This window comes from Schistocerca cancellata, chromosome 9 (genome assembly GCF_023864275.1).
Source record: "Schistocerca cancellata isolate TAMUIC-IGC-003103 chromosome 9, iqSchCanc2.1, whole genome shotgun sequence".
Lineage (NCBI taxonomy): Eukaryota > Metazoa > Arthropoda > Insecta > Orthoptera > Acrididae > Schistocerca > Schistocerca cancellata.
The window spans coordinates 159,967,119-159,979,273 of NC_064634.1; the positions used below are offsets into that span (position 1 = coordinate 159,967,119).

Genomic DNA, 12,155 nt, shown 5'->3' on the forward strand with positions numbered 1-12,155 from the left:
GGTAACGAGTGTGTACAGGACAAAGGCAGTCATTATTGTTGCTTCAGTAGACTTATCATTAACTTTTTTTGAGACTGGAGATGTTATTCAGTTCTCTAATATAATGAGGAATGATACTCCATTGTGGGTTTCCTGCTACTGAAAAGGCCAGTTGAACGTCACAGATATATTCTACACAGGCGTCCATAACCAGTTCCAGGGGCCGTGAGCTTCCCTGAGAATGGTCTTGCATTGTAACATCGCTGTAATCAAAAATTGGAAGTATAAGTGTTTCCATGAGTTTTTTTTTTCAGATCAGAAGGGAGAGTTAAATTTTTGTACGGCATGGAGATAGCGCTTGTTGCAAATTGCAGTTACATGCTCAGTCTCGTTTAGATTTTCATCTATTGTTTCTTACATACTCTTGCTGACGGAGAGAGGTTGATATGTGTCTCATATAGGATCAAGGACGGTGCAGTAGGGAGTCTCGATATTTCGGGCTAATGAGCCTAGAATGACCAACCAGTGCTGCTTCGGATTTAGGTGGGTTGAGATTTAACCCTGTATACTGTTCCCGGTTTGATAGTGCACAAAGGTAGAATTAAAATTCTGGTTAGGCTAGCTTCTGTGTTTGAATAGGTTGGTTTGTATAATGTTTTGTGTATGTATGCAAGTAGCCTTAACAGAATAGAATATGTTTGTTATCTCAGTAAGTCCATAAGCGATGAAATTACTGCAATAGTTCACGGATTGTCTATGACACAGCCATTACGTCTTTCAAATTTCGCTGTCGTGTCACAGTTACCATTTATGCCTACAGATGGCAGGTCAAGCCAGCAGTGTTCATGTCATTTGTTTTTGCATGTGTCAACATCATTTCGTCACAATGTGCAACATCATTTCTGGATAATTCCCCTTGGAAGTTTTCCCTGTTGAAGTATGGAAGGCGCTGTTCATCAGGAAACGTTAGAACAAACAACGCCAACGTTTTTGTTATCTTACATATCTGCAGGTTGGTATCTGTTCCTAATTTTCGTGTTACGAAAATAATGTTCGTAAATGTCATTCTTAATATCGCAATTCGCTTGTTTTTATTTGCATTCTGAATACATGTGAAACGTCAGATATTTTACACTATAATGCTGTGTGCATTTTCCCACCAATGTATTTAAAAGAAATTGATATATGTTATCAGGTGTTGATATTCTTCAAAACTATGGATGGTATATCCTTGGTGCAAGTTTATTGTGCCTGTATGCATGGAGCAAAATCAAACCCCACGTGTATAAATGGTTGAAAGACAGGGAAGACAGGCAGTTTGCTGCTAAGTACCACAAAGGTTAGTTCATTGGGAAAACAGGGATCTACTAAAAGTATGCACGAAAGTAAACCTTACTATAATTTTGTAGAAATGTATTACAGTAACAAATACTCCAACTATGTTTCCGTAATATAAATGCTTCACGAAACTAAACTTTAAGCAAAAGCACCGTCTTCCTTTCCAAACTAATAACTAGTCATCACATCACTCTTTCATGTGAAAGAATTTAAGAATGACTTTCAGATCCAGACCTCATCTATAAGAGACAGGACGCTATCGAGATTGCCCGACGTCGCCTGGAGGAGAAATATGCGGCAGAAGCTGCCAAGGCTGCAGAGAAGAGGAAAGAGGTATGTTTGTAACTAGGATTTCAGCAATTTGGACCAACACTGAAATGCAGCCGTGTAAAACTGTTGTCGAAATTTATATCATGTCTGGTTCAGAAGTGAATACTACTATTATTGCAAGCACTATTCCTCAGGTATTCTGTGAAAGAAAATATTTGAAGTATCGTGCACACAATTTCCCTGTGTTTGCCTTGATATGATAGCCTGTGATACTGTCATATATCTGTTTTAGAAAACTGTCATTCTCTGAAATAAAAATACACCAACTGATTTATAGTGTAGCCAGAGGGCTAAGATGAAGTGTGACAATGTGGTTGTCAGTTTGGAAATCAACAAATATTATGTTCTCATAAATGCTAGGTAACTGTCTGCACAGTTAAGATAGTAGTGATACCTGTATTTTTTAGACCTTGAGCTGTACTACGGATCAGATTGTCTTCACACTCAATATTTCAGGGGAGGGAGGTATTATGATTGTTCTGGTGAAAATCTTGTAAACTGCAGAAATTTCAGCAGCTATTTTGGCTATCTGAATACATGTTTATTGTATGTCTATTTTTTTTCCAAAATTTCATTTCCTCAGTTCTAGACCGTTGCTCGCTTGGAATAGAGAATGCTAAGATAGGAATGTAGAACTCGTACAGTTTTAAGAGATTATTTTGACCAATGTTGCTATATTCTGAGTTAGACGATATTACCATTTGTCCACTGGAATATACTGTTAACACTCTGTTAAGAGGTATATTCATTATGCAATTTTACAACTTTTTTTAAGGTTCACATGATCTGGATTTTCCTCAAAGAATTGCTATGTCGCAGGTGGGAATGCTGTGATTACTGTTGTGTGGATGGCTTTGGAGAAAATTCTCTTACTTCTTTCACTTCCTCACTGCTTTTGCCTCTGTGCTGTCACTAATTGTAATCTCCTTGTCTCTTTGCAGAATTATTGGTTTCAATGTTTTTTTTTTTTTTTTTCTCATTAACTTTCATCATTTGTTAGCTGTCTGTCCGCATACATACTCAACAAACCATCATACAGCTGACAAAGGATACCGTGTGCCACTAACAACCATTCCCCCTCCTGTTCCAGTCACAAATGGATTGAGGGGAAAAATGACTATGTATTATCCTTCTGTAAGAGCCCTAATTTGTCTTATTTTGTGGTCATTATGCAAAATATATTTTGATGGCAGCAGAACCATTCTGCAGTTAACTGCAGTTGCTGGTTCTATATATTTTCTCCTTAGTGTTTCGCAAAAGGAATATAGTCTCCCCTCCAGGTATTTCCATTTTTCATGTAGCAGCTTCATAATACAGTAGAGTCGATTATCCGAATGTTGGTCAACCGAACGACCGCTCAACCGAACTGTGTACTCGCTCGCACCTGTTACTCTCCCACCCTACCGTCCATCATCCCCCTCACTCCAAAACCAAGCAATAGATTGCCACGAATGTCATGAAGAAGACGTTCATGAATGGATGAATATCGATAATGCAGATCCAGGACACCAAATCAAGCAGGACAGCGAGATTGTAAACGTCGTCACTGATAAAGATGATGCTGCCAGCATCTCATCAATCAGTGCTCCAGAAAGGGAAGATAAAAGCGTACCAACAGCTTCTGGGGCGTTCACTTGTTTAGATACTGCCTTGCGATGGTTTGAAGCCCAAGATGAAAGTGACCAGTTTCAGATATCTGTAATGAAAAACGTACGTGACAGCTGCTCGTAAGCGTGTAGGCTTGCTTAGACAGATCAAAATAAAGGATTTTTTAAACATTAATTTTGTGTACTGTGTGTATTGTTCATGCAAAATGTGTATGTAATATGTATATATGTTTGTTTAATAAACTGTGCCACATACTATATATTCCTACTGAAGTTGCCTTTGTACGTTACTTTGTAATCCTAAAAGAGATGCCTGTTTTTATGAATAAATTTACTGTACAGTACTTCTTTTTGGCAAATAAACATGTGCAGTTCGATTATCCGAACAAACCAGTTTTCCGAACACCCATGTCCCCCAATTACTTCGGATAATCGACGCTCTACTGTACTTGCATGTTGACTGAGCCTACTGATAAAGAACGTGGCAGCAGGCCTTTGAATTGCTTCAATGTGTATGTGTTATCTGTTCTGGTAGGCATCCCAAACACTTCAGCAGTACTCAAGTGAGCTCAGTTGATTTCGCCATGTGTTTGATGGCTGTGCTGTACAGGTACTAGTCTGTCACAAAACCAGCTCCCCAAAATTTCTCAAATGGCAACTATTAATTTTGTTCACCATATGATTGTGCAGTTCTTGTCTTTCAAGCTGTATGTGTTCTGTTGTTCAGCTCATTTCTTTTATACTTTCATGCTACTGTGCCTCTATTCTTTTCTTTCTTATTAATGTTTTTTATTCACTTTTCCCTCTTGTTGCCTTTTTCATATAGTTTCTTTCAAAGTCCCTGGAAAACTGCTTTAAACACAAGGCATGTGTACTTCTCTTCTTTGTTTTCCACAACTACTACATTGCCTCAGCGTGCCGCATCTTCCACTCTACGCTCTTATCTGTGTACAAGACTGATCTTAGCTACACTCATTTGTGGGAGATTCATAATTATAAATAAACTTTCCAACAAATTGACTGTGTACATGCAGTTTGTATTCCTTTACTTTCTTCTTGTTTTCTTAACTTTTGTAAATGGTGTTTGGTCTTTCTATAATTTCTTATAGTTAGAAGAGAAAAAAAGACAAGAATGGTTGCGGCGACAGGAAGGAACATCGCATCCAGGTCACCGACTAAATGAGAGACCGGATCAAGATTCTCATAATAATGGCACTGATGAAAATGCCAGCAGGAAGAAGCCAACAGGACTGAGATCAGGTAACTTATTTTGCATTCAGAGTACTGTAAAGCATTCAGTACACTGGCAAGAGTATCATGAACAAAATGAAAAGAAAAAGTTTACAGTGACAATGCCCAAGTGTTTGTCTTCGTATTCCAATTCATCTTTTGAAACACATTTTCTGGAGGTTAGCCTTCCTGTTATGTGAATTTGATGTTAGCTCTATTGTCTTTCTTCAACTAGCCTAAATCAACAGAAATGAAAAGAGATGAACTACTTACTTGTATTCCACATTTTATGAAACAAGAAAACAATGTAATCCTTAGTTTCGCTATCGGATTTTTAAATGTGGTACCCATTATCCACAAATTGTGACAGTGGGAGGGGGAAAAAGAAAGGACAAGTAACCTGACAACAGCAGAAACTATATAGTGCTTTGCAAACCTTTCATTCCATCATGCTCCCTTCACCAGATCATGCGTATTAAATGGAAGCAATTTATTTGTTGCTGTAAGTCCCACTATTTTTCCTCCCCCTCTTCAGTGCTGAAAGGGCAATTGGTTTAAGACCTACCAAAACAATGTTTTTACAGATATTATTCTAACATTTATTTTTGCCAGAACCCATCATGAAGACAAGTTGATGTCTTCATAAAATATAAGATTCTTTTTTTGACAATTTTTTAATCCCCTCCCCCTCGCTTCATGATTTATATACCCTGTGCTTGAATTAATAGCCCATTAAAATGGTGAAATTAATCTAACTCTATTTTCTAAATTCTTGATATATCTGCCAGCTTTCATTTTCTTGTGCTTCATTACCTCTCCACAAGCAAATTATTAAACGTCATTTCAATTTCTTTGGTACTAGAAATTCCTTGCCCATCCCCTGGCCACTGCTCCATGAATTTTTAAATATTAGCGAATTGTTTACTGCACAGGAGTTATAAATGATGTTCTGTAACTGTGCATTTTCTGATAACTAGCTGCCTTGTTGGAAAGTGCTAGATACTTTATGTATGTGAGACATGTGATTGGCAACTGGAGGTGAAGAATGGACCCAAGCAGTGGGTGTATGGTATCATTTTGTTAATAAGAGCAATTAGTTTCCATTGTGCCAACTTGTAAGGTATCTGTTACCTTTTGACAGGCTTTCGAAATTCTTCCGATGTGTTTCCTAAAAATGTGCCTTCTACAGAGAGGCAGTGTGTCTCATGCAGGAAAGGAGGTCATTGACTGGAAAACCCTTTCTCTGCATTATACTGGAATGCCTTAATAAAGTTGTACTTGCTATTAAATGGCAAGTTTCATGCCCATACTTAGTAAAATTGATTGTAATTTTGTCAGTAGTTTTAACTGTGTTAACTATCTGGTTTAATTTGATGTAAACTGAAAATTTTAAATTTGTTTCTGTTCCAGAAACTCGTTTGTTTTATTCATGCCACAATTTTTATTAGTTTGGTTTTAGAAACGAAGATATTAGCGCTTGGTGGCAAACTTGTAATGATTGTTACAGCTACATACCCTAAACAAAATAGTTTGTTTTGTAAACTAAGCAAAATAAATATTAACAAGTAAAATTACAGGAATGTTGGGACACAATGTTCCAGATTATAATCCTCTAATGAGCAGTGGATCCAGAGGCTATCGCCCACCAAGACGTTCTTGCTGTCCTTCTGGTGGTTGTGGATGAATAGTGGTAAGTTAAGGTATTTTGTCATGATGCCATATAGTTGCATATGAAGATTAAATTAAACAGTTTCTTGCTCACAGTTGGTGATTGTAAGAACTGACTCCCATAACATTCCGACAGAAATTAAAACTTCTGTGATTCATTTTTAGGTATTTACTTAGGAAGTGTGTTTGAAGAAAGTAACTTTTTACACCTTTCTATACTGATTATAGCTAGTGAGAGCAGTAGAGGTATTTTTGTAGCTTTATTTGGATGGAATATGTTGTTTATTTTATAAGGAACAAGCATATTAACACATGATGAAATAATTATAACACAGGTTTATATGCATCTGATATTTAAACAGTAATAATCATTGTAGAGAAAATGCAAGTAAATATCAACATCAACGTTCTCAAGCCACTTCTGTTGGTTCTACCTATGCAGGGTCCATCTTGCTGCCTTGATTGCAACACTCACTGATTTGCCTGAGGGCCTGGTTGGTTGCTTCTTAATCACTTTCTGGAAACAGTATACAGGGTGCATATGCTCCAGGAAATCTGGAAAAGATGCGGGAAGTTTTTCATCCAGGAAATGCCCAGGAATTTTTTTAGGATTCTGGGAATTTTTCATTATTTTACTTTTCAGTTACATTTCTGTAATTTTGACTGGTAAGAACTCGTGTTTTGTTAAAGTGTTTGACTTTAGTCTGTTACTCCAGAGTAATACTGCAGCAATAAAACATAAACAAGAGGTAACACCACAATAAGACTTTAGTAGCAGAGAAAAAGTTATGTTTACAACAACACAACACAGTGCACATACAAGTGTGTGCTGACACTAAAATGTGTCAAGGGCTTTATGGTGAAAACTATGCAATTCTTCGTAACAGCAAACTGCTTTCAATGAATGTGACATCTCAATTACATTTCAAACAGCTCACTGGAAAATATTGTGAATGTTTGAGAAGCATTCCCTTCAAAGTAAATTTCCTTTTATGCAAGACATATTATGTTATATATGAGAGTGTGTGATTAATTTCTTAAATTATAGTGTGTAACTCTTACAAAACTTAATACTTGTAGGATCAGCCACTTAGAAACGTTTCAGGCACAGAAGACCAACCATTTATGACATCATTAAAAATTTTACTGACAGATCCATGTTTTGATATACCTTAATGGATAACACAGCTAAAAGACCAATCTTCAGTGTTAATAACAATGGTAAAAAGTATAACTGGCTTTTTAAAAAATGGCCAGGGTGTAATCTGCCTTTCTGTGGAAATGTCAAAGTGCTCAATAGAACATGTATTCAACCAGGTGACCAACAAGATGTTTGGTACATAGCAGTGAAATTTAAAATCGTACTTGTCAGAAATATTCTGCTGCTGCAGTTTAAGTTCAGCTCTTAGGATCCTGCCTAACCATACATTCAGAAAAACGAACTCATTTTTTGTCCCCCCCCCCCCCCCCCCCCCCAGCCAGTATTATATGTGAAAGCTCGACTTTTCTTGAAGAAAATGTCATCTAGTAGTTACATTCTGCAAAGCAAGAATACATATTATCCTGCCATATTTTCCAGAATTCGAAGTTTACTGCAAAACCGCTCAGAGTGCTGCTATGATCTGTTTTTGTATTGTATCATTGGCATCACACTTCTTGTATTTTGCTGTTCTGTGTTCCGAAATTACTGTGCTGTATTTAGTGAATTCATATTTATACTTCTGTAATACGAAAATATGCAGTTACCAGGCAGTTTGACACCAGTGTATAAAGCCTTTACCATTCAAAGTATTGATATGTTTCATAGCCACGAGGGGAATGTATATTGTCACTTAACTTGGGAAAAAAATGTACTTTCACCGAGGTATAGTGTATTTTCACATGGAAAAAAATGCAATTTCACCTAGAAAAAGTATATTTTTAACCAGGAAATTCTGGGAAAATCAGTGAATGCCACCCCCCCTCCCCCCAATATGTACTCCAGTATATCACTCTCCCAGGTACAAAGCAACTCCACACATTGCTAAGACTTTCATAAGTAATACTTCAGTTGCTGCCAGAAGAGCAGCAGCTTCTTCAAACTGAGGCCACTCTGAGCAACTTGTTCAAAAGGTTACTGAATCATAGTATCAACAAAAATGAAGCCTCTAAAACTTTTGTTCTGACAATTAATCAAAGAGAAAAAAGTGTGGTCAAACTATGAGACTCCTGGGGAACTGCTGTTAGTACTCCTTCTCTTTCATAATGCAACCACCAACTCAAGATTGAGGTATAAGAACCAAATTAAGAAACGCTTCGTGCCTCATAGTGTAGATGACACTGTTCATTGCTTTGATCTTTTATGTTGTAGAGTATTGTGCTCCAGCTTGTGTGCAGAGTTGTTAATAACAAACTGATACTTGAATTAACTACTCAAGAATGATTTCTGGAACCATTAAATCATGGGTAATGAGACTTAATGTTATCAGTACGAACGTAGCACAAAATGATGAAGTGCACAAATTCACATGATGGGGCAATACTTTGATGACGTAAATGACATTTAGCCAGTGTGGCTCACGCATTTACCCGTATCCCAAAGAATGACTTCTGACAGTTTCGCATGCATGCATGCATGTATGGACATTTTGTACTCTGTATTTAAGTGGGGCATTCTATGTAGAACACATGAAGCATTAAAACCACCATCTAGACTCTTCTTCACTTTTATTAATCCAATCTTGAAACACCGTGGACTGATGGGCTACATAATATGAAATACAAAAGAATTCTCAAGTAAATAGGCAGTCCTATATTTATTTTAAATTTTCGAAGGTTGAATGAAAATTAATGCCTCCACCTTCGTTAATTGCATTTGGATGGGAATATTTTAATAAATCAAATGCAGAAATAATCCTTAGAATGTGATCTTTATTTGCCAATATTCAATTTCCACATAATTACCAGCCAATTGGAAACATTTTTGCCAACGATGAAAAAGTTTTCTGAAGCCATCATGGAAGAAGTGGACACTCTGTTTCCACAACCACAGACTCGCAGTTCTCTCAACGTCTTCATCAGAAGCATAATGATTTCCCTGCAGATGTCTTTCTTTATCGGAAACAGTTGGAAGTCAGACGGTGCTAAATGTGGACTGTGTGGAGAATGCCGTACAATGGTGAGATTCAGTCTTTGAAGTTCTGCTGTGGTGGCACATGAAGTGTGTGGTTTGGCATTGTCATGCTGCAGGAAAACATTTTCCTTTTCCTTTTGGTCCCAGCGACCAACACGATCACCATAAACTGCTCTTTTTCTCTGATGAATCTCCTTTGGGGTGACACCTTCTGCTGTCAAGAATTCAATGACTGCACATTGCTGAAATCTCAGTGACTGACCGTGTGTGCAGGGTTCCATACTTTATACTGTAACAATACAACCGTTCAGTGCTTAGAATTTCTACCAACTGGAGCTCAAGAGAAAAGGCTACAGAACAAGCCAGTACCTGCTGCATACCAATGCTGCCAACAGTTGAAGAGTTACGAATGTGGAGGCATTACTTTTCAGGAAGCGCTTAAGGAAACTACCATTTGTCTAGCTGAGGGGCTAGTAAACTTAGTTATTGAGTGAGAACTTGTATATTCTGTCAGTCTTCTATATCTGTGAGCTGTAGGCATACTGCAGTGTCTGTCATGGGGTGTGGTATGTCGAACATTGAGCTACAGGAAGAGGGGAGTAAAAAGAAAAATTCCTTCAACCTCAGGATGTGCTGCACGGTGTCAGTTTTGAGCTGAAACTGTTATTAGTCTAAAAGTTCTGGGTGTGCCTCAGTGGTGTTAAAGTTTTTCTAAATAACTGGATCAGTCTTAAAGATGCGACTTTATTTCCCTAGTTGGTCATATTTGTACCAAGGTTTCAAATTCTTCAAATAAGATACCTCCAGTGGAAAGGGTATGGCATGTGTAAGTAGTAGTACCCGCACAACTAAGATGGCTTTAGATAATTTGCAAAGCACTTTACCTTAGAAGTATAGTCTTAGTTGTAACAAGTGTTTCTGATCATGTCTTCCTGCATGTTGAAGGAATAGAGTGGTTGTGGGGGAAAAACAGTCTACCATCAGCAAAGAGGCCCTATGGAGCATCCCTGTAGTGCTTTGCAGGCATTCTGAAATTAAAAGCAAACTCTGTAATTGTTATCCAGGACTTACTATGATAGAGACTTCAAAAGCTTTATAAAGAGTTAAGATAAAAATGTACCAGATGTGCAAAATACATACGTCAGTGGCAAATTCAAGTGCAGGCCACATTTATATTGAAATTTGTTACTGACTCTGCCCAATCACAAAGTAACTTGTTTCATTTGTCTCAAGCAAGGCCACATTGTCAAAGCCGGAGGCTATTTCGTGTTGCAACTGTGGGCATACCACAATCGCAAGATACAGATTTCCCACTGAAAATGTTGTCAACCTACATGATGCCTGAATATCACATATAGTGCCAAGTTTTTGGAGGGCTGTCCAGGTGATCATGTAGTGAGTATTGAAGAATGTAAAGCATGCATCAAAGAAAAGATGATGTAGGTGGTATACATAGTAAAGCAGTTTCTGTATTTCTTCCATAGTTGCATCTGGAGAGTTACACACCTTTTGCACACTTATTGCAGTTAGTTTCTGTTAACACCACAGCTTGATGGCTCTGTGATTAACTGCCAGACTACATATCTAAAGGTCTGGCTTCATTCTCTGGTTAGTTCTAGTGTTTAATCTGTCATTTTACACTTTTTTGCCTCTGGCACTGATAATTAATATGAAAGTGCTGTGTTCATGTTGAACAGTAAGTCCCCCCTGTAACTGACTTGGTAACTCAGTGCAGAGGTCTGAGGAATGCAAGACATACCTTTTCAATTACTACCATTCCCAGTAATGCACTTTGCTGACAGCTTTACCTTTTAACTTAGTTTCATCTACATTATAACCAATGTACTGAAGTCTACATATGTGAATAATAGTTAAAATAATTTAGCTACTGCTCCAGTTACATTAAGTAAATATGAGGCTTCCATATTTGTTGATTTTGTGCATGTATTGTTTTTGTTTCAGACCTTGATATGTTGTATTTGTTTATGCAGTGTAACATTAGATGAACATTATCTCAAAGTTTAATGTAAGAACTTAAAACCGCACATGGAAGTCACATATTCAATATGAACTGTACAAAAGTGACTAGGACCATAATGTGGTAACAAATATAACTTGTTATAGCAAACTTGATGTTGTTGTGGTTGTAGTGTTAATTTAGTTAGATTTCACACATTAATTGTCATCATTTAATTTTTTTTGTGTCTTGTCTATTTTCTATATGCTGTTTTATATCTGTTAGTTATCACTCAGTCAAACATATAAATTGTGAACATATTTTTCTTTGGATTTATTCCAGGATGGCACTGAGTGGGAACTGTAGCAAGTGCAACTGAGCTCTTGAAAGCTGTGTGTTGATAATTTGAAAGTCTGTGATAATTTGTGGATGTCTTATTTATCAGCATACTTGTTAATAATAAATAAATGTAAATAAATACTTACAGAAATATGTAACACAGGTCATCTTCTGCTTTTCATTTCTACAGTGAAGAATACCACAGGGCACCAAGCAAGGTGGCACAGTGCTTAACACACTGGACTCTCATTCGGAAGGATGACGGTTCAAACCCATGTCCAGCCATCCTGCTTTAGGTTTTCCATGATTTCCCTAAATCATTTCAGGCAAATGCCAGGATGGTTCCTTCGAAAGGACACGTCCAATTTCCTTCCTCATCCTCCCCTGATCCAGTGACTCTGATGAGTTCACTGTTTGGTTCCCTCCCCCCTAACAAACCAGCAAACCAACCAACACCACAGGGCATCTTGCAACAGTGGCAACAGCCAATGTTCATCTCATATGCTCCCTCTTGCCCTCCACTCCATCCTTAACATCCGTTCTGTACAAATGATTCTGTATTTATGTATATAAAGTACATTTGAAAGACTATAAC

General features: G+C 37.5%; 1 protein-coding gene across 1 annotated transcript; it reads left to right on the forward strand.

Annotated features, from left to right (window-relative positions):
* Positions 1-818: 818 nt before the first annotated feature.
* On the forward strand, positions 819-11,718 carry LOC126100871 (selenoprotein S-like). Its single transcript, XM_049911537.1, has 6 exons — positions 819-991; positions 1,175-1,318; positions 1,544-1,650; positions 4,364-4,514; positions 6,086-6,174; positions 11,564-11,718. The coding sequence occupies exons 1-5, from the start codon at positions 919-921 to the stop codon at positions 6,166-6,168; spliced, it is 558 nt and encodes a 185-aa protein (XP_049767494.1). The 5' UTR covers positions 819-918; the 3' UTR covers positions 6,169-6,174; positions 11,564-11,718.
* Positions 11,719-12,155: the final 437 nt, after the last annotated feature.